This window comes from Thunnus maccoyii, chromosome 5, assembly GCF_910596095.1.
Source record: "Thunnus maccoyii chromosome 5, fThuMac1.1, whole genome shotgun sequence".
Classification (NCBI taxonomy): domain Eukaryota; kingdom Metazoa; phylum Chordata; class Actinopteri; order Scombriformes; family Scombridae; genus Thunnus; species Thunnus maccoyii.
This window is the reverse complement of record NC_056537.1, coordinates 17,199,914-17,223,232: the sequence shown is the minus strand read 5'-3', so window position 1 is coordinate 17,223,232 and position 23,319 is coordinate 17,199,914. Positions and strand designations below refer to the sequence as shown.

General features: G+C 38.4%; 2 protein-coding genes across 2 annotated transcripts; both read left to right on the top strand.

Annotated features, from left to right (window-relative positions):
• Nucleotides 1-12,840: 12,840 nt before the first annotated feature.
• znf592 (zinc finger protein 592) lies at nt 12,841-21,232 on the top strand. Its single transcript, XM_042412537.1, has 9 exons — nt 12,841-13,007; nt 13,440-15,700; nt 16,287-16,465; nt 16,559-16,732; nt 16,819-16,978; nt 17,516-17,776; nt 18,453-18,556; nt 18,678-18,819; nt 18,936-21,232. The coding sequence occupies exons 2-9, from the start codon at nt 13,460-13,462 to the stop codon at nt 19,413-19,415; spliced, it is 3,741 nt and encodes a 1,246-aa protein (XP_042268471.1). The 5' UTR covers nt 12,841-13,007; nt 13,440-13,459; the 3' UTR covers nt 19,416-21,232.
• Nucleotides 21,233-21,417: 185 nt separating this feature from the next.
• nmba (neuromedin Ba) lies at nt 21,418-22,213 on the top strand. Its single transcript, XM_042412536.1, has 3 exons — nt 21,418-21,699; nt 21,788-21,965; nt 22,047-22,213. The coding sequence occupies exons 1-3, from the start codon at nt 21,540-21,542 to the stop codon at nt 22,066-22,068; spliced, it is 360 nt and encodes a 119-aa protein (XP_042268470.1). The 5' UTR covers nt 21,418-21,539; the 3' UTR covers nt 22,069-22,213.
• The last annotated feature ends 1,106 nt before the right edge of the window (nt 22,214-23,319 follow it).

Here is a 23,319-nt window from a genome sequence, read left to right as displayed (position 1 = left end):
GTGTATATATCTATGACATGAAACGTTTACAAGTCATGTGAATGTTTCCCATTCCATTCCACATAACCTGAACATGACCATGAGCATTAGTGTAAGCCTGGTTAAGTGTATCACTCAGTCATTCAGATCATACACTCAGTGCAGCAGAGTCATGCTATAAGATTACAAATGACTAGGGCTGTAGTCTCCTGGTCGACTGACTGACTAGTTGGTCGATATACTCTCGTCCGACCAAAGTCTCATTGGTCGTATAATCGCCGTGTTACTTTCATAAGGAGAAAGTGCTACATCAACAGCCTTCCAGGATTAATCCATTATTTCCTGCTGCGGGAGGGACAGACTAACAAATTACCTGTGAAAACAGGGGTGTATTCAAAACACCCCATGGTGTTTTCAGAACTTTGAACTCGCCCAACCTAATGGAGACTGCTAGGTCTAACTGTACTCAACGTTCACCAAGCGTTTACTGAAGGTACTGAATGTTTACTGAATCAGTGTTTCTCCTAGAATTATAACAACAAGAACTCCCGCCAGGCCAAAAAAATATTCTTAAATTAAAAAATAACGCTAAATATCCATTCATTCGGAAATCAATAGTGTTTGGGAGTCTCTGTGCAGCGCTGTTCCGGTATGTGAGTCTACTGCTGTGTCGTTGCCTGGGAAACTATTGGTAGTGTAACTCCAATAAGGAATACGGAAGTTGATTTGATTTGATATATTGGTTAGGACAGTAATGATTGTGTAGTATGTTTGCGTAGTGAGTGGGAAATAGTGAGCAGCAGGAAAGTGACGGTGGATGCGAGCGGAGCAGAGGAAAAGGTTAGCAGTAAGTTGTCAGTCTGGCAGTAAATGTACAGAACAGACTCCAGCGTAACAGTTAATAAATGCTAAAAAGTCAAGTCTGTTGTTTCCCCAAGTGCTGGAAAAGTGAAGGGGGATAGCTCCAAAGTTAGCAACAATGGGTTAGCCTAACCTGAAGACACAAAACAGAGAAATCGAGAACGGAGAAATGTGCGACTGCTGAGTTCACTGTGCACTCTGTCTCTTTACATTCACCCCCCTACCCCCCATGAGTAATCGATTAGTTGAAGATTATATACTACAGCTCTACAAATCATCAATAAAACAATAAAACAGCAGCAATAGTAAAATAGATACAGCATTTTGGACAGAAAACAATGTGTCAATATTTTTAAAAAGATAAGATTTGATAAGTGCTTTAAAAGATATCACTGATTTGGCAAGCCTCAAATCTTCAGGCGGGGAGCTCCAGAGCTGACGGACCTTGACCACAAAAGCCCAGTAATGCCCTGTGATTTACAACAAATCCAGGCTGCTAACAAGAACAAACAGTGGAGCTGATGCCTAATGTCCTTGATTTCTATCTGATTATGAATTGATGATCAACTAAGCACTTCTGCCACTGACAATGGATTGCTCCATTAAGCAGTACACACAAACAAACACATATGTGGCTGAAGAACATTGGCCAAATTTTACTGTTGAAGTTGACTTAAATCCTAATTTTAAGGCATTTTAATTGAGCACACTATATTAATGTATTTCACTATATTTGCACCCCCAGCACCTTGACTTGTTTGATTACTGAGATAAAACCATAGATATGTGTGTGTATACATGTGTATATATCTATGACATAAAACGCTTTCAAGTCATGTGAATGTTTCCCATTCCATTCCACATAACCTGAACATGAGCATGAGCATTAGTGTAAGCCTGGTTAAGTCTAGCGTTCAGTCATTTAGATCGTACACTCAATGCAGCAGAGTCATGCTATAAGATTACAAATGATAATAAAACAATAACCCCCCCCCCCTCCAATGACTAATCGATCGATTATTTGAAGATTATGTACGATTTCAGTCGACCAAGATTTCTTTTCTTTGGTTGCCTACAGCCCTACAAATTATAATAAACAATATAAATAAAGCAACAGATTTGATAAGTGCTTTAAAAGATGTCACTGATTTGGCAAGCCTCAAATCTTCAGGCAGGGAGCTCCAGAGCTGAGGGACCTTGACTGCAAAAACCCAGTCACATATAACACATATACTGTATATACTTTTTAACCAGCTTACTGAAAGAGGCAGATTACATGCACAAATAAGTATGAGCAGACAATGCTGAACAGTGGCAATAGAACAATGGGCTGTTGTGAGCACATATATTAGGGGCTAGTAATATATTTTAGCCTCTTGGGCCCCTGTTGTAGCCCCAGGGTGCATGTCATACATGCATATCTTTTATAGTTGCTTTTGGTGTAAATGAGGGCCAGGCAGTGTGCAAGCAAGATCATGTCCAACCCATCCCACCCTGGACACAGACTCTTTGAACTTCTTCCCTCAGGAAAAAGATCCACAAAAACCTCCACCAGCAGACACAGGAACAGCTTCTTGTTGTCCTACTGAACAGCTGAACTGTACTTTTATCAAACTGGACTTTACATCTCACATCCTTCGTTTAATCCCTGAACTTGTCACTTTATTTAATCAAACTGGACTTAACATTGTACATTGCGTTCAACCTCCACTGTTACATGATTTAATTATTTATTGCACGTCACATTTAATTTTTGCACTGGTCACCATTTCTTGGTCCGTAGCACAGTCCGTATTTCCTTTGTACAGTCAGTATTTCGTTTTAAGTTTTATATCCCATTTCAAAACTATTATTATTCCATTCTGTAAATAGATTTTAAATTTCTCATTTAATTTTAGTAGTACTAAGCCAAGACACATCGTTGAATGCTGCATACTTAGCTAATAAACTGATTAGGGGATTCTGATACCTATCTACCTCTAGCAATATACCAAATACAATGTAAACAGCTGTTTAGCCATGACGCACAATAAACTGCATTCATCCCTGCAGCGTTTCAGGGGACATATACAGTAGTAGTAACATTAGCCATGGCACCACCTCTCGCCTGTAAGTCCGCATCCAGGGCTTGAATCGCTCATAAAAATGTTATGGCTAGTATACTAGCTAGTATACTCCTTTCCCTACTAGCTATAGCTAGTAGCCTGAACTCGAGAGGGAGTGAGGAAAGACAGTGTGCATGTTGTACTTGATTTTGAGGAGGAAGTGCTCCCAAAGAAAGTGACTCTGGGCTTTTTGAGCTACACCATAAGAGAGTACGTGCCAAAGCCAATGAGGTGTTACAACTGTCAAAGGTTTGGTCACACAGCCAAGACATGCAAAGGCAGAAGAAGATGTGCCAGACGTGGGGAAGATCATGAGTATGGGCAATGTGATCATGAGCAACCAAAATGTAAATGTGGTGGCAATCATGGGGCATGTGAAGTGGTGAAAAGGAAAGGAAAGGAAATACAGCAGGTAAGAGTTCAAAGTAAGATTACATATTCAGAGGCTGTGAAGATGGTGAGTCAGAGAGGAGGAATTGTTGAGAGGAGCAGAACAGGTAAGGAGCCCATAAAAGAAGCAGATCAGGTAAGTGAGAGAAAAGTAAAGGTTGATTTAAAGAAGCTAGTCACTTTCATAGCAGGGGTAGTAAATGCTTCAATGGAAATTAATCCAAAACAGAGAGAATACAAATAATTGTGAAGGCAGCAGCTCATCATCTAGATATCAGTGGGCTGACTTGGGAGGATGTGCAACATTTATCAGAGAAGGTATTTCATTTAGAGAGGTGAGTATAGGAAATGAGTAAGAATATGTAACTGTAGAGGTATGGACAAGTGAGTGTAAGTTTGTAATCATTAATTATTATAATCCATTTAAAAGGCTAGATTTGAGTATGCTAACACAAGTTGATGGGATGGATGGTAATAGGGTATTGGTATGTGGGGACTTTAATGCTCACAGTCGGTTATGGAGAGGAACACGAACAGATTCAAATGGTGAGGTTGTAATTGAAGAACTATTAGAAGAGAAAAGCATGGTTTGTTTAAATGATGTGAGAGGGACTAGATTAGATGTGCACACAGGGAATGCTTCAGTATTAGATTTAACTTTAGTCACTAGGGAGTTAGCGGGAATATGTAAGTGGGAAGTATGAGCAGAATCATCAATAGGTAGTGATCATTTTCCAGTGTGGTGTAGGGTATTGCTAAAAAAAAATAAAGAAGAAACGGAAATATCAGGGAAGTGGGTATTTAGCAGTGCAAACTGGGAAATGTTTAAATATATATGTGGGAGAGAAATGGATAAAATAGACTAAAATGACGATATTGAGAAGATTGATAACATGTTGAAAATAACATTACTAGAAGCTGCTAAACAGTCAATTTTGAAAAGTAAAGGAAGAATGAGGAGAAAGGCGGTTCCCTGGTGAACAGATGAATGTGGTAAAGTAGTGAAAGAGAGGAATAGAGCTCTCAGGTTATTAAGAAGAACTCATAATGTGCAGAATTTAATTAGATATTAGCAAGCACAAGCAATGGTTAGGAAAATTATACATAAAGCAAAAAGGCAAAGCTGGCAGACCTTTGCAATAAAATTGGAAGATCAACACCTGTAGGGGGGGTTTGGGGCATGATTAGGAACATTAGAGGAATCAGAAGGGAATGGCAGCATCCAGTACTGAAGATGGGGGTGGGAGCAGCAGTGTCTGATGAAGAGAAGGCAGAGATGTTAGCGAAGGCACTTACTCAAATCCATAGTTCTGATAATTTGAGGAGGGTAAGAGAGGAAGGGAAATGACAAGATCAGCTCATCCTGGAATTCTTGAGAGAAGGGACAATAATAACAGTGCAATGGATGCTCCATTTACATTGGAAGAAATGAAGAGAGCAACAGTAAGGTCTGGACTAACATTTTCTGGGAAGTATGAAATCTGCTATGTCATTTTAAAACATTTAGGAGTTTTAGCATCTATCAAGCTGCTAGGTTTCTATAATAAAGTATGGGAAGTGGGAAAATTGCCAACAGGTTCGAAAGAGGCAGTGATTATTCCTATCAGGAAACCAGGGAAGGACCCATCAAATCCAATGAACTATAGGCCAATAGCACTCACATCACATGTAGGTAAGATAATGGAAAGAATGATTACAGAAAGATTAGGATTTTTTACAGAGAGCAGAAGAATTTTTTCACCTCATCAGAGTGGATTATTTAGGAGGGGTAAAGGAACTATTGACCCAATTATATGTCTGGAAACAGAGATTAAGAAAGCACAAGTTAATTAAGAATCTGTAGTGGCATTTTTTTTTACATAGAAAAGGCATATGATATGGTTTGGTGGGGGTTAATGATCAAATGAAATATGATGGGAATAGCGGGAAGAGCATATAATTGAATTAAAGACTTTTTATTTGATAGATTTATTCAAGTAAGACTTGGGACAGCCTTGTCAGGAAGATATATGGTAGATAACGGTACCCCTCAGGGCAGTGTTATTAGCCCACTACTCTTTTCCATTATGATAAATTATGTTTTTTCTCAAGTTCAGAGCGATATTGTTTGCTGATGATGAAGCTTTGTGGAAAAGAGGAAAGAATATAAATCATTTTATAAATAAAATACAAGAGGCAGTTAACATGGTTGAAAAATGTTGGGGGATTCAAGTTTTCAATTGAAAAAAACAAAACATTAATGTTCACTAAAAAGAGAGGTGTTGACACAGATAAAGATATATGGGCAAAGGATAGAGCAAGTGAAAGTCTTTAGATTTTTGGGTGTGTGGTGTAATGGAAAAAACACACTTTGTATCCTCTGCATCACACAAACAGTTATTGCATTTCTGATAAACTCATATTGTATAAGTGCTCATTATTTTTGACACTGGATCAGAGTAGGGAGTAGCCTCATCTTGAACATGCTACTATCCCTTTAAATTAGTTTGATAGCTTTGAAGACATCCAGCACTGCGCCCCACTCACATTGAGTGCAATTACGCTCTGTTGTGACTGTATGCTGATCCCTTGCAAGGTTTTTCATTAAAAGACAAAAAGACAACTTGGTCTTTGTCAGCTTTTTATTTCCAGATTTCCACCACAGTGGTTTGATGAAAAGTTAACATGGAATGAACATATTCATAAGATAAGCTCCAAGTGTAAAAAGATATTAAATGTGATTAGATCAGTGTTAAATTATGGATGTATTGTGTTAGATTATGATGTACAGCCTCATTAAAGAAGTTGGAGGTGGTGCAAGCTCAAGCTTTGAGACTTTGTCGTGGTGCTTTCAAAACAACTCCTGCGTCCGCTCTTCATGTTGTGATGGGTGAAATACCGCTACACATCAGACACAAACAGTTAATGATGAACTACTGGGCAAATCTTCAAGGGCATTCTGATGATCGCCATCCAACAACAAAAGTACTTCTTCCATGTTGAGAGAGAGAAAGGGCCAAGCGGAAGTGTTTTGTGTGGAGCAGTGAAACAGTTGCTAGAGATATGTCATTAAATCAGAAAAGATATATCCCTACAGTGCCATTATCAGTAACACCACCCTGGTTGCCACCACCTCAGTGTCAATTGATTTCTATATTCTGGAAAAAGTGAAGGTACATAAAGGTTTTGGAAATATTTCCGCTTTGGTTGAAGATAGGTTACCAACATTATGTCAAACATTCGTCCCAGTATACACAGATGGATCCAAGGATCCTAACACAGGGAGCACAGGCTTTGTTTTGAGTATACCAACCTTACAAGTTTCTGTTAAAAGAAGAACATCAGATCATTTGTCAGCTTATACAGTCGAGATGACAGTAATTGCAACAGCATTACAGTGGATAGAAGAGTTACAAATTAAAAAGGTTATTCTTTGATTCATGTTCTGCTTAATGCCATTACAGTCTTTTACATCTCACAGTAGGCAGGATATAGTTAATGAGATAAATTAAACTCTGTACAGTTTTAAAAATATGAAAATTTTGACAACATTTATGTAGGTACCAGCACACAGAGGGATTAAGGGCAATGCTATTGGGGATGCATTAGCAAAACAGGCACTGAAACACGGAGATCATGGACATGTCTCTCAGTAAATCTGAATTTTGATTTTGTTTATAGGGGTAGATAATTCTGGTTCACACTCCAACATAGTGGGTGGCGGAGGAGAAGGCCACAAATTGGCCTCTCATAATCGGCAGAAAATGTTAATTTCGGGCCTATGCTGATATTTCATTTTAGAGCTTATATCAGCTGATACCGATGACGTGTCGATAACATTGTGCATCCCCAGTTCTTTGGTCTTTTAATCTATTCATTTCTCATAATCATGATAAGACTCATTAATTTATATTTCACAATAGAGAGTCATTAGAACATAAAAGAATAAAAGAGTAAAAGTAAAGATAGTAGGCTCTGCTGGTTCAACACTTGGATCACCCAAGAATAACAGTGAACAACACAATAAAGTATTTCTAAAGATAAGCATGTACATATTCAAAGGATATTGCACCCTGGTAGATAAGTAATTTCTCAACTTCTCTTTTATCACAAAGTGAACAAAGCCTGGCCTCCCTGGGGAGCCTGCTCTGCCTGTGACGGCCTGTTTCTATGGCCAGGCTGTGTCCACTCAGTCTGTACATTGTCAGCATTTTCCTTAGTTTTCTATCAGGTCAATCTGTATTTTTCTTTTGATCGTAAATTATGTTACGACCCTCTAAAAATAGCTCATCCACAGAAGGCCCAACATAATTAAAGAGTCAGGATAGTTTACCATAATTAAACCAATTTATTAACAAAAACAACAAAAATTAACAAAAGCTGGTGAGCTGGCCAAAAAGAACAAAAAAAAGGGAAGACACCCAGACCAACCCACAAAGGGTCGTAGGATCTGGGCTCTTCCCTCTAACCTAAATCCACATAAAAACCAAACCTAACAGAAATAAAGCCACGAAAACAGGACTACCGGACCCGCCAAACAAACCAAAAAGTAACAAAGGCAAAGCTAAAGCATTGCAAATACACACAAGGACAATCAACTGCTGCCAAGGCTGGAAAGTGGAGAAGAGAGAGTGTAAGCCACATTCCTGCCCACTTTATAGGTTCTCCCTCAATCACCAGATCAGGGCCACCTGGGAGAATACCCAACACATGGTAAACAGAATATCACAGGTTATACATATCCCATCCAGCAAGGGGGGAGTATGTAACAATGGTGTAAAAGGCCCTTGCCTTCTCCTTCAGCTCATTCACAGCAATGCCAAAATGTCCAGTGGAACTGATATTCAAGCCTAGATATGTATAATGTTTTGTATGCTCAATTTCTATATATCCTTATGTGAATTTATTTTTCTGAGAGTTGGATCTTTTTTGGAAAGTCAATATTTTGATTATTGATTATTATTTCTGAATGAGCCACTGCATTATCCCCAAAAAGTAAAGGACCGACATCACACTTCTGAAGAACACAGCAATAGGCAAAGCCTGAGGGAGTAATCACAAAACTCAGCTTGAATAACTCATAATCTTATGGCCTGTATTTACTGTATTCAGGAAGAATAAATTGTCAGTTGCACATTCACTCACTTGAAAGGCAAAAATGTCTGCGATCAGATCCCCAAAAACAAATGCTGACCCTTCATTGGTGTAGTTGAGGAATATCTAAAATCATGAGACAAAGACGAAACATGGGTTATATTATTTCAAACAGTTCTTTGTTCTCTTAATCTATTCATTTATCGCATTCATTCATGGTAACAAGCATACCTCCACAAAAGGAAGGTTGTCCAAGCCATATCCATTGGCATGGTTTGCACTTTTGTTGCTTTATATCATTGGTTTCTGCTGAAACCCCCGCCCCAAAAAAACAGAAACATGGTTCACTTCTATGCAGCAGCCTTTGGAAAAGCAGCTTTAACTTTAACAACCAGGAATGCCAAATGACCAACAAGCAGTGTTTCTGTTTCTATGTCCTCTCTCTGTGAGATAAAACAATCTCAAAATAAGTCCACAGAGTCCTCACAGTTTATCTTGAAGAAGAGGAAAATCCGCCTAGACCCCCCTGTCAAATGGTGTGCTGTAAAATACACTGGGGGAAAAAACTAAACTCTTCCCTCTATGAAATCTTATCATTAATTAACAGGCATGTTACATACTGCTCTGATCTTTCAGGGAGTACAGTATAGGAAGACAAAAGTGTTTCAATGCGTAAGATATTATGTAATCAACAATGAAGCAACAATCAGATATGATGTTGACCACATTCATCATTTATGAAATTATTACAGGGACACATGATGTGTTTTCCAGATATGAAGTCACTGGAAATGATAAAGCTGAAAAACTGATATTTAATAACACCAGGAAATACTAGTGGATTAATCATCAATGAGTTTATCTGTAGGCTACTCTCAGACTTAAAGTAAGTTATAAATAGTCATATTGTTCCTTTTTATAGACTTCCTAATAAAGATTTTCTCAGAGGCATGTGAACATGATGAATAAGACTTTTATTTATTTATTTATTTTTATTATTTTCTTTTCTGCCTATTTCTATCTTGAGAAAAACAAAATGACTATGAGTCGTAACTTATGAATGTTGTTAGGTTTGTGGCATTTTCAAACAGGCTACAATAAAAGCAGCTAAATATACGCTTAGAAGAGAAATAATAATTAGAGCGAATGTAGCGCATATTATTCCTGTAAAGGAGCCCAAAGAAAACTGCTGTATGTGGAGTTAAATTCTACTGTGTATGCCATCAAAGGCCTTCATAGGTCTTTTAGTGGGGAAAAGACAGCAATGTCAAATTGTCTCTTATTTTTATGACAACATCTCATCTCTTTATGCAGTTGTTTTGTAGAAAAAGTACATTGAGTATTCACTGCAGAATTAGATATCCTCCAAATCAGTTAGAGCTTTTATCTGGTCCATTAAATATATTGCAGTGTAAGCTGTACTTCACTTTCACGGTGATGATTCATGAGTGGTTTTATTGGTCACAATTTGCTCGCTGCTGTTCAAATTTGATCTTGTCATACACACACCCAAAAAAAATCTCTGATTCCTTTTTAAAATGGAGTTGGCCCATGGTTCATAACACTCAATGGGGTCTCAGTCTGTCAGGGTGACGACGCTAAACATTAATTCTTATTAAAAAGTTCAGGCTATTTGTGTTAACTAATATTTCACAAGACCTTGCAGACCCTAAAAGCCGTTAGCGGAGGTTTATGACCTAACAGATTTTGTTGCATAACATTAAATGCATTGGTTCAGTAGCCCAAAGTCGTTCTTGTTTTGCACACCATCAACTCATTTGCCATCAGGATTAATTTGACTATTTAGATGTGGCAGTCATAGCTATAACTGAGAAACAGACTTGTTAAAGGAAGACTTTGGTTTATGCAATAGAAAAGATAATAATAATTTATGAAAATTGAATGTATGGAATATTCAGTGGTGGAAAAGTACATTTACTCAAGTAATGTACTTAAGTATCATTTTGAGGTACTTGTACTTTACTTGAGTATTTCTATTTTATGCTACTTCATACTTTAACTTCACTACATTTCAGTGGGAAATATTGTACTTTCTACTCCACTACAAATATCTGATAGCTGTTGTTACTAGTTACTTTTCAGATGAAGATTTGACACAGTGAATAATATAACAAATGTTTAAAATACAACATATTGTTAAAGATTAAACCAGTTTCAGATTTCAAAAGACTGAAAACATCATTAATCATCACGACCCCTCAGATGTATCTTGTGACCCTTTGGAGGGGCCCGACCCCTAGGTTGAGAAACACTGGACTAAAATATTTCAACATTCTGTGTGTTTGCTGCTGTCTTATTTAAGTAAACATGATTCTTTATTCACAGACTAACACATTAGAACCTAAATATAAATAAATAAATGATAAATAGAAAATAGCTTCACAAATGTTGTCTGTTTAATTTCTTCAATTACACTGACTTGCTGAAATCATTCACTCACTGTATACAAAGCATAGACTATACAGTCACTGACAGTCCACATCAATATCAGATATTGTTATATTGTTGCTTCTATTAAGTTTCTGCTGCTCTTTTTTCAAATTTTCTTCTGATAAGAAAGTGATTCAGGCCTCTGTGCGTGAGTATGTGTGTGTGCATTTAACAGGAATTGGTGTCACTTCAGCCTGACTAGCGGGAAACGAAGAGTCATGAGTAATAACGCCCTCAATTTTGTCTTACAGGACATTAAAATGAAAAACTACCTCCTTCCCCGCAAAATTTAAGTTGTGTACAAACTTTAAGGCTCCAATGGTTGCCGGAAGCTGAACTTGCCCCCACTCCCAAAATGAGAGTATCACCATAAATGCCAAAACTGATGGGGAACTTTGGCAGTCCTTGTTAAATCATGGTCAAAAATTTCAAACAGCATGATTGGAGAGTTGCTCATGGGGAGCAAAGTGTAACTAGTATTGAGAAACCGTTTCATTGTGAATGTATCCAGATTCAGTTAATGAATTAATGTGGATAATCCACTCCACTATACTACCTGCAAGGAAATTATTTGTAATAATAAATAAAACAATGACTCACGTTTCTTTGTAATGCCCTGTGATTTACAACATATCCAGGCTGCTAAAAAGAACAAAGAGTGGAGCTAATGCCTGATGTCCTTGATTTCTATCTGATTATGAATTGATGATCAACTAAGCACTTCTGCCACTGACAATGGATTGCTCCATTAAGCAGTACACACAAACAAACACATATGTGGCTGAAGAAAATTGGCCAAATTTTACTGTTGAAGTTGACATAAATCCTAATTTTAAGGCATTTTAATCGAGCACACTATATTAATGTATTTCACTATATTTGCACCCCCAGCACCTTGACTTGTTTGATTACTGAGATAAAACCATAGATATGTGTGTGTATAGATGTGTATATATCTATGACATAAAACGCTTACAAGTCATGTGAATGTTTCCCATTCCATTCCACATAACCTGAACATGAGCATGAGCATTAGTGTAAGCCTGGTTAAGTCTAGCGTTCAGTCATTTAGATCGTACATTCAGTGCAGCAGAGTCATGCTATAAGATTACAAATGATAATAAAACAATAAAAAAAAAACAATAGTAGTAAAATAGATGAGACATGTTGGACGTAAAACAATACGTCAATAATTAAATAAAGCCCTTTCTAAAAAGATAAGATTTTAGATAGATAAGACTGAGAATTGATTTAAAAGATGACATGTGACTGCTGAGTTCACTGTGCACTCTGTCCTGTCACATCACCATCTCCATCCACACTCACCCCCCCCTCAAAAAAATCCACAAAAACCTCCAGCAGCAGACACAGGAACAGCTTCTTGTTGTCCTACTGAACAGCTGAACTGTACTTTCAAACTATCAAACTGGATTTTACATCTCACATCCTTCGTTTAATCCCTGAACTTGTCACTTAATTTAATCAAGCTGGATTGTACATTGCAGTCAACCTCCAGTGTTACATGATTAAATTATTTTATGTCACGTTTGATTTTTGCACTGGTAACCATTTTTTGGTCCATAGCACAGTCCATATTTCCTTTGTACAGTCAATATTTCGTTTCAAGTTTTATATCCCAATTCAAAACTATTATTATTCCATTCTACAAAGAGATTTAATTTTTTTCTTTTAATTTTATTACTACTTTGTTTATTTTGCATTTGTGGGAGCAAAAACAAAGACACATCTTTGAATGCTGCATGCTTTGCTAATAAAGTGACTCTGAGTTTCTGATACCTATCTACCTCTAGCAATATACCAAATACAATGTAAACGATTGTGTATTTTACCAATGAGCCATGACGCACAATAAACTGCTTTAATCCCTGCAGAGTGTCAGGGGACATATACAGTAGTAGTAATGTCAGCTATGGCGCCGCCTCTCGCCTGTAAGACCGCATCCAGGGCTTGAATTACTCATGTTCAAGGAAAAGGAAAACGAAGTTAAGGCTAGTAGCTAGTAGCCTGTAACTTAGCTATGAAGCCCTGCAACAGCTAGCTACAGTATAGCTGGCGAACACTCAGCGCCTGCAACTAACTTTGCTATATAATTTATTAGAGCTGTTAAACATAACTGCGGAGCAAATGGTGAGCCGAATGGTGCATCAATATGTGACGAGTTGGGATTGCTTGACTATGATTTATGCGCTAGCGTTTTGCTATGCTACATTGCTAAATAGCAAAGCTAACGTCAAACCCTGTAGTTAAATTGGGCCTTTTAAGGATTTGATATGTGGTAAGGCTAGGACAATAATAGTCTGTATGAAATGTTAATATGCTTGTGGTGTGTTTAATGTGTGCTTTGCTTCAAAATAGTAGACAAATAGCAAAAGTCGTTACGGTTTAGCTTGCTAGCTAGAGCTAACGTTAGCATAGAGAATGCTACCCAGCTGTTATAGTTATTATCCACTTTGTAAAACAACTCTTTTTAAGCTGTCAACAGTTCCTACAGCTCTCCCTGCTGTGACCACTGTGCAAATGTAAAGATAAGATAAGCTATCTCTGTATGTGTTTCTGCAGGTTTATGAGACTGTGCAGCCATGGGTGACATGAAAACCCCAGATTTTGATGATCTTTTGGCTGCTTTTGACATCCCAGATGCCACGGGGTTGGATGCTAAAGAGCCCACCCAGGAAAGTCATGAGGAGACAGAGAGTCATCTGAAACACACAGGGATATGTCTGGATGACAGCTTATTGAGTAGCCAAGCTGTCACTACAGCAGATATCCCTGCTGTAAGTGTTATTGTGAAAAACACAAGTCGCCAGGAGTCATTGGAAGGTTTCGGTGATGGGCTTCACTCAGGTCCAGAATTGCAAAATGGATTCAGGGGACAAGGGACTTCCATTGACTCTGATGAGACAACTAACACTGGCTTTTCCAAATCATTTGTCTCTGCTTTGAATGGGGAGAGCTCAAGAGAGCTTCTTGGAAAAGCACCTATTCAGCACAAGCCTGATGGAACACCAATATTTTCCCAGTCACTTTCTCATTTTAGTCCTATCTCCAGTCCTGAGTCTGAAGACACACAGTGTAGTAGAGATGAAATGCATGCAAAGCAAGAGAGACCCTGTTTCCCAGAAGCTTCAGTTTTGGTGGAACCTTCAATCCCAGACAGTCCAAAAAAACTGGACCTCAGCATGTTTGATGAATGTCCAAAGGACTCTAATACTCCTAAGAACACTCAAAGGAGCAGAGCAGAAAGTGCTAGCAGTGAGGAGCCATCTGACATTTGTGTCAGTAATGAAACTGATAAAACATCTAGAGCACACTGCGCCCTTCCCCCACCACGTGGTAACCAGAACTTGATTGAGACCAACTACAATTCAGGAACCCCAGTGGATGTTCCCACCTCTTATCCACATGTCAATTCTCAGACATCTAAATTATCCTCTTGCCTTGAGGCTCTGGTGGCTTTGAATGCTAGAAAAGATCCCAGCGAGCAGACTAACCCCAGAGAGTCATCAGCCGTTCCGAATGACTGCATGAAATACAGCCCCAAGGTGCCTATCTCCCCACGAAGTCCCAGAAGTCCACTTGAAGCTGTGAGACGGCTGATGAAACCATCTGACAGCCCTGTAAGCATCTGCAGTGATAGCAGTGGCAAAGCATCCCCTGCTGTCGCATCTGGATCACCCCCTGCCATACCAAGGGTCAGAATTAAAACCATCAAAACCACATCTGGGCAGATCAAGCGCACTGTCACCAGTGTGCTGCCCGATTCAGAAACAGATGAAGTTCATTCTGCCTACGAATCCTCTCCATCGCAGAGTATGATGAGTGAAGATTCTTATTGCAATATGTCACCTCATCAGTCTCAAAGTGCGGCTCTAGAGAGCACAGTTGGATTGCAGACTAAAGGAACCCCAGTTAGTACATCATCACCAAAACTTTTACACAACAAATCGGAGGCAAACTCCAGAAGGTCAGGCATGATGGAGTCTGCAACAATTTTCCATAATACTAGTGGTCCTGTCAAAAGATCTAGTGCACATCAGGGGCAGAAACCAAAGAGAGTATCAGCTACAGCAGGCCATACAACTAGCACAAACTTCCTTCCCAAAGCAATGCACTTAGCTAGTCTGAATCTTGTCCCTCACAGTGTTGCTGCCTCAGTAACTGCACGGTCCACCTCTCATCAACAGAGCCAGCACACGCTCTCCTCAACAGTGTACAGCACTGTCCCACTGGTGCATCAGGTCAAAACAGCCAACCCTTGTCCACGAACCTCTATTCCCAACACAGCAGCAGGAACCTTAAACAGGCTATTGAACAACACCAACCCTGTGCCTACATATGTGCCCAACCTGAACCCCCCTCCGGAGAGCAATATCAAACTTCCACCACGCGGGTACTGCTGCCTAGAGTGCGGGGACTCCTTCGGGGTAGAGAGGAGTCTTGCGTATCATTACAGCAGGAGGAGCGTTCACATTGAAGTAGGATGTACGCACTGCGCAAAGACGATGGTGTTCTTCAACAAGTGTGCATTGTTGGCACATGCACGGGAGCACAAGAACAATGGCATGGTGATGCAGTGCACGCAGCTCCATATGAAACCCATAGCAGAGGAACACATGTTTGTACCTCTGAGTGCTGATCCAGTCAAAGGGGACTCTTATGCTACACCAGCGGCCTCACCTAAAAATCAACCCGTCATGCCCCTGTATCCAGACAACGTCATCCGCCACAGACTTCGTTGCCTGGAGTGTAACAAGCAGTTATCTGACTACAGAGCACTTGCAGGCCATTACCAGAGGCTGTCTGAAGATATTGAAGGATTAGTGAGTTGATGTTTTATTGAAATAGTAAAATATAAGGCTTGCAATATTCTTTATTTTTGTGATTGTCAACAAATCCCATGAAAAGACCATGACTAACAGTACTTTAGTCTGTCTCTCTATATGTTACGACTTCCACAGCCTATCTGTAGTATTCAGCATCAAGTCTATTTGTTCCTACTGAAGAAATCATTCTAACAGATTAGTTTTGCTAAATATAGTGCTTTTTGGGGGACTATTTTCAGCCGATGATTGTGTGTTTTTACAGCAGCACAACAGCGTATGTGTGATTGACTCAAAATAAACTACAGTAGCCATGGTCATTTAATGAAGGAGCATGTCAGCCAGTTTGCACGGTGTGACTCACTGATGTGTTTTTAATAGTTGTTGGAAAATAATGGAGCTCTGTGGCACAGATTATTAAGCTACATGAGTCTTCGGTCACACCGGCAGTACTTGGTTGTTTATGGTCATTTAATAGAAATTTTTAAATGTCACCAGACTTATCGTTTCCAGGCTCTGTGACCAGTATTGTTAATGTGTCTTATTATCTTTTTTTATACTTTTCTCTCATGTTCTTTTATTACAGATGTGTAAGGTTTGCTCAATGTTGCTACCCAACAAGTGCAGCTTCAGAGCTCACCAACGCATTCACACACACAAGTCCCCTTACTGCTGTCCCGAGTGTGGTGCCCTGAGTCGCTCGGCTGACATACAGAAGCATGTCAAGGAAAACTGTCTGCACTATGCACGCAAAGCATGGTACAAGTAAGTGACCGTGCATGAAAAGCAGGTCTTATTAAAAAAGTATGAGTGGTGTACAGTGACAGTAAAGTGGCATTATGCTTCCTTTTCCTCCAGGTGTCTTCACTGTGATATGGTTTTCAAGACCATTCAAGGACAAAAGACTCACATTGAAGAGAAACATTGTGAGGTCTTGTACAAGTGCTCCATCTGTCCAGTTGCCTCCAAGACCTCAGACAGCTGTGAAGTTCATCTGAAAAATAAACACAATTCTAGCAAAGTGTCCCCTCAGTAAGTGAACATCTTGTGACCCGACTGTTAAAAGTTGCACATTTCTTTTTACAGTCCATTCTAACCATTATCTCTTTGTATTGCAGGTTAATCTTTAAGTGTTCATGCGAGAAAATCTTCAAGAAAAAACAGTTACTGTTTCAGCATTTCCACCAGGACGCCAACAAGCGTGTTGTGTGTATATTCAAGTGTCCAGAATGCAACTCAGTCTTTCCGCAAAAGCAGCTGTTAATGCAACACTTCAAGGTTTGCCCTGATTATATTTTTCCTCTAGAGAGATCTTTAGTATATTTGTCAGCTCAATATAAACTCCCTGCAAGTAATCTCTTGCATCCCTGCATGTATTTGTGGGTTGGATTTCATGTCTGAAGAGTTTAAACATGTATCCACATATTTGTTTAGCTATTTCATACTTGAACCTTGCATAATGAAAACAAATAGCAGCTGCCTGGTGATTTCCATAATTTCTGTGAAAACTATGTTAAAACTGTGCAAGAAAGTGATATTTCATTTTTGATTAAACTTGCTCATTATTAGCTCAGCTACAGTTAATGTTAGCTTTTGTTAATATTAGTTAATATGCAATACCAAGCACATGATGCAGAAAAATCAACATGGTAAATTATGAAGTTACTTAGTCCAGCAACGCTGTCAGTCTTGTTTCACTACACGGGCAAAAGAATAGTCAGATATCATCTGTATTAAATCATATGTTTAAAGACAATAGTATTGTTATGTTTTATCACTTTTCATGATTTTTGCCATGTATTTTCTGTTTTGTAGAGCGTCCATGGAGGAGACATGAGACCGGAGGCAGAGAAGAACAGTAATCAAACAGTCAAGAGTGATTGGTACCAGGATGCTCATTCCGTCCAACAACAGAAGGGTCACAACCCTGTTAAACACACAGATAGTCCCAGAAAAAAGGCCGAGCAGGACAGCAAACCTCGTGTGAAGCCAACCGGCTGGACATGTGGGGAGTGTCTCCAGTGGTTCCCTGAACGAGACTCTTATGTTTCCCACGTGAAGACCAACCACGGAAAGGTGAGGGATCTTTTAATTCCCCATGCTGGAATGAGTTTGTGTTGAACCCAAACATTGAATTGCTGCTGCTCACTCAAATACATTTCTTGGCTCCCTTTCTCTTTTATTACGAGGATATAGAGTAGTGTTGGGCAGGAGAACTACAATAGATAAGATAACACTTTATTGAGTCCTGTGGAGAAAATTCACGTTTTACAGTAGCTGAGTGAGAGTGAAATAAAAGAACCAAAAAAAAATAAGAACAAAGTCCCAATTTTCTTAATACATACTTTTCTTTCAGCCTGCCTGAAAGCTATAGTAACATTTAACAGACTGAGTTTTGGTGGTTCTTCTGAGTAGTCACCCTGGTTGAAAACACTTTAGCCAACTACTGTCCTTTCAGCGCATTGTGTGCTGTGCTGCTGTAATGACAGTAAAAACGGTAAAACATGATGAATGATTTACTGTTCCATTTGAGGGCTAGGCGGCTTGGTTATATAATAATAAATAATAGTTCTAAGTGCATAAATACTAAACTGACTAGACTTAATGGCTACCTCACACCCCAAGTTAGTAAGTGCAATATAAGTTATATTAGCGTGTTGGAAGATATCCTTGTGATTTGTCATGGTTGTGTAGTCACTCCGCTCAATTCTGTTTTTAATGTAACTTTTTTTTTTTTCAACTGTAAATGAAGAGGTATCCCTGTCGACAATGTGAGCAGTCTTTCAACTCTACAACCAGTTTAAGAAGACACATTCGCAATGACCACGATGGAAAAAAGAAAATTTACACTTGTTGGTAAGATTTGTATGTTTGAAAATGAAGAAATTGCCATTAAATCATTAAATTCCAGTTCAGTATTGGCAACTGTATTTTATTTATTTATTTATTCATTTATTTATTTATTTTTACCCTTAAGGTATTGCACAGATACAAAGACAATATTCAGGACGAGTGTGATGTTGAAGAACCACATTAGTCTTATGCATGGAATCAAAAATCCTGACCTGGGCCAAATGCCAAAAACATCCATCCAGGAGTGCAAAACGGCTTCGGGCAAGGTACGTATTCAATATTTCTTAACATAAATAACAAACTAATAACTGCAGGTACAAATGCAAATGTTACAAATCCTATTGGACATCATTTTAAGATGTGTGACTTTTTTGATTTGCAGGGGCTCATATTACGAAAACCTGCCATGGGCACACAGGAGGAGGGGCAGGATCGTGCTGGCAGTCTAGAGGCTCCTTCAGCAAAGCGACTGAAAACTCAGTTCCGCTGTTCAAAGTGTGGTTTCATCACAGACGACGATACGCAGTTCCAGCAGCATATACCTCAGCATAAAACTGACGAAAACACTCCTCAGTGCCTTCACTGCGGCCTGTGTTTCACATCCGTGCTGTCTCTCAACAGACATCTTTTCATCGTACACAAAGTCAAAGATCCCGAGGAAGAAGAGAAAGGAGAGGTTAGAGATAAGAAGCAGCCAGTTAGATCAGCAGAGACCGATGAGGTAAATGACTTGTTACCGGAGCTAAATGAAACTCAGTCCTCACAGGCAGGGGAGCCAACAAGTCTGCAGTGTGACAAGACCGCGGAGTGTAATTTAAAACTGAGCACTCACTCTCAGACACAGACGGTCTCTCTACGGTAGTGAGAGCCACCTCGACACACCTTTTGAAGCTGCTTTCATAGCTTCAGTGTTCATGTGAAAGAAATAAACAACGCTCGATGTTCTGCATGGAGGTGGTACAAAGTCATTGGGCTTTTTATTTTTTAAATTCCTCCTAAGATATTCAGAGGCAGTGCAGCACATTCAAACGGTTTCATAAAGAACATTATTTTCATAAATAAGAGGACTTATTGATAATCATTTTTCAACTATTTTTATTTAACTTTGCATGTTGGCAATATATTCCTCTTGCCTTTCAGACAGCAACATATTACAGCTTTTATTTTTTGGTCTTTTTTTTGAAAAAACAAATGTTCCATCCACCCCGACAGGAGACTGAGGAATGTCTGTTAGTTTTTAGGTCTGGCAGTGATTGATGTCACAGTGAAGTGGTGGATTTTCTCCTTTGTAATCAACAGCAATTTCAATTGCTTAAATATTGTCTGAAGTATTTAATGCTACACACTATTACCTGGATGTGATCCAGGTTACTGTTTATTATGACATGACAGTGTTGCAATTAATTTGCAGTACAAAGCTAGAATTTTAGTCGCCATTTATTGCAAAACATAGTATAGTTCAATATTCATTTAGAAGCAGTACCTCTGCATTCATACTAAACAGTTAATCTAAAAGGTGAGAGAAAATACAGGCTTGGAGTTGCCTTGCTAAGCAAAGCCTAGTGAAGTTAGGCTACCGTATATGCAAGAACAAGATGCTTTTGACTATACAAGCATTCTGAAATGCTTTTGTTTTCAAGTATATTGAACTGAAATGTTTGATTTGTGGGTACATGTGTTGTCCCAGATCTGGCCTTTTTTTTTTTTTTTTTTTTTTTTTTTTTACACGTTTTGTTTCTTTTTTCTTGAATGAGTGTTCAGTGAAAAGGAGGGTTATCGGATGTATGGTTCAGCAGTATTGAAAATACCTCAAATTGCCAGAAGTGTATTTTTCAGGCAAGTGAACGGTCAATGTTATGTCAAATCAGGGTACATTGTTTTGGGTAATCCAGATCAGGTGTGAAAGTGACGTTTGATGGCGTATTGGAGTCAACATTTTATAAACCGGGACCTGTTAACATTATATTTCTCATAATAATAATAATAATTATAATAATAATAATAATAATAATAATAATTATATGAGTAAGATGGAGGAATTTGTTAAATGCATGATCACTTAAGAGCTCACAATGATGGATAGCTATTGTTGGCAGGTTCTGATTTGTAAAGCTGCACTTCTTGTTTTGTATTGAATACATGACAGTACCTACCTCCGTGGTAAAAGGCAGTGATGAATAATTAGTGTTGAAATGTTGAAAGGCTTTGAGGAGTTGCAGATAATCTCAGTGCAATGTAAAATTAGTTTATAAAATGTGTATTATCCCACATTATTCAATTTTATAAATTATTTTGGGAATGATATTAAGGCTATATGGTCATATTGACTTAACTGGCAAGTGAACTTTACTATGTAAGTGCTATGTGAGTTCTTTTCTTTCTCTGTAATCTTGAGTTCTTAAATCACCGTACTGCAGCTGTTTGTCTGCAGAGGCTGAAAAGAATGACTTGTTCACGACTTGTTCTTTTGTAGTGCTTGTTGAAAGACATTTGTACTTTTGATACTGTGTACAGCGAGGACTTGTGTAGGAAAGTAACCTGTGTACATACAGTAGCCAATGAACCCTGGATTCACAGCATTTCTTAAGCCATTACATCTATTCAGCATGCAGTGGCCCATGTGCCTTGCTGTTATGTTTACTTAAAGTACTTACAAATAAATTGGTGCATTTAATTATATTTCTGCTTTGTCTTTTTGTCTTTTTTTCCCTCCCCAAAGTATTTACTTGTGTGTGTGTGTGTGTGGTAATTAGTGGTTCTGCATTGAGGTCACGTACATCACAATCATCACAGCAAGTCAGAATGGCACAAGACACCCTAATGTGCATCATGCGTCCAATAAGAAACCAACAACAGATGGATGACTTCATCCCATTGGAATATTAAGCCCATCCTATCTCAGTATAACTGCCTGTCCCCCAAAGTGACAGAACAGTAAAGAGATTTTAATTAACTGGAATTAAATTGCATCAAACACGTTTGAGGAATGAGAGGCACGTTGACAAAGATCTGCAGAGCAGGATTCCTGTCTTTCATCCTTATCTCATACATTGCAATCACATCTTCAATGACTCTTGATTTAACTGAGCTGAGAAATAAAGTTTCAAAGATCAAGGTGAATCCAAGAGGGAATCTGTGGGCAACAGGTAAGAACAATTTTGGCATTGTTTCATGATTTTTGCAGTTTTTAAGAAAATATTTTTGACAGTTTCCTTTTATTTTGTGCTTATTTAGGACATTTTATGGGCAAGAAAAGTGTGGTGGACAGTTCATTTATGGAGTCTGCCTTTGAAGATGCTCCCACTGAAGTGAGAGCCGTTAGTCCTGTGTACAGAGTGAAGGACCTGCAGACGCTGCTCATACAGATGCTGAAAACTACCCAACAAGCACAACGGAAACAGGCACTGGACAAGTCAGTTTATTAATATTATTATTGTTATTATTATTATTATTGTTGCTTTAACAACTGATGATATGTTTTCCATTCATTCAGAGGAGAAAGGGATCCTGCTTGAGGAGCATTTCAACCACCTTGTAACATCATTACTGTGACAATACAAACTCCCACAGAGGAAGAGGCGTGTGACAAATAATGCTCTTGTAAAAATATATTTACATATATTTCAGTGTGATATATTACATTCTGTATGACAGTGTGAAGTGAATCTGCAGTTTGTTCTTGGGTAAAATGATTTGAACCTAATATTTATGATATGCTACCTGTTAATAAATTAGTGCTGAAAGCTAGATCTGTGTCAGCCTTTTCTGCTGATTTTCATCAAATCAGAACTGAAAAAGAAATGGCAGAAAGAGTGGGAAAGAGGAAATAAGAGCCAATATGACTACAGCTTTCAAAGAAAAGTAGGAGAAATAAGAGGATCTTTTGGGTTTCACTTTATGGAGAAATTAATTGGCAGAAAATTTTGCAACTTGGGGACAAATTTTGTCTTAGTAATAAAGTTAAAGAAGTTTCCTTAAAAAATTTGTGTCGAATATATCAAGCAAAAAAGACATTAGAGAGATTTAGAATTAATATGGAATGTTCTTGCAATTTCTTTGGACTAGAAGAAGAAATAATCTGTCATTTGTTTTATCACTGTATGTAAACAAGAATATTTTGGCTGGATGTTCAGCATTATATATGAAGGAAAACTGGGCAAACAATCCAGTTTCAGGATGAAGACATTTTTACATGTTTTGAAGGTAATGGGAAGGAAAATGGCACAACAATAAGAGGCCCGAAGAATAAGAAGGCAATTAAAACTAAATGTGTTTTTGATATATTTCTTTTAGAGCGATGATACATTATTTTTAATTTGTATTACTTTTTCTCAATTCTTTTTTTCTTCTTCTTGTAACTTTGTATATATACCCCTGGTATGGGCAGTTTTGTGTGTACATATTGTTAATGTGCATGTGTTCTCCAAAATAAAGAATTTAAAGGAAAAAAAAAGAAAAATAGCTAGAAATAGAGGAGGCAATAGAAATAGAAATGAGGAGGACATGATATCAAGGATGAAGTTTGGTCACACCGGTCTGTAGAGTACATCAAACATCATGAATAAGCTACAGGTAGATGTGAACATTGCGGATTAAAGGAAACGGTAGAGAATGTATTTTTATAGTGTCCTAGATTTCAACAAGAGAGGTAGACACTTTAAATTAAAGGAATCAAAACAGACTGTACTAGAGAAATGTTGTAGAGGATTTCAGGTGATGTGCGGTACGCCATTTTTTTCCTAGGACGGCGAAGTCATGACCCGCCC

Coding starts and splice junctions, on each gene's coding strand:
- znf592 (XM_042412537.1), top strand. CDS start 13,460: ATGGGTGACATGAAAACCCCAGATTTTGATGATCTTTTGGCTGCTTTT. Junction 16,466..16,558: donor GCACGCAAAGCATGGTACAA/GTAAGTGACCGT, acceptor CTTTTCCTCCAG/GTGTCTTCACTGTGATATGG. Junction 18,820..18,935: donor GCAAAACGGCTTCGGGCAAG/GTACGTATTCAA, acceptor TTTGATTTGCAG/GGGCTCATATTACGAAAACC.
- nmba (XM_042412536.1), top strand. CDS start 21,540: ATGAGAGGCACGTTGACAAAGATCTGCAGAGCAGGATTCCTGTCTTTC. Junction 21,700..21,787: donor AGGGAATCTGTGGGCAACAG/GTAAGAACAATT, acceptor GTGCTTATTTAG/GACATTTTATGGGCAAGAAA. Junction 21,966..22,046: donor CGGAAACAGGCACTGGACAA/GTCAGTTTATTA, acceptor CCATTCATTCAG/AGGAGAAAGGGATCCTGCTT.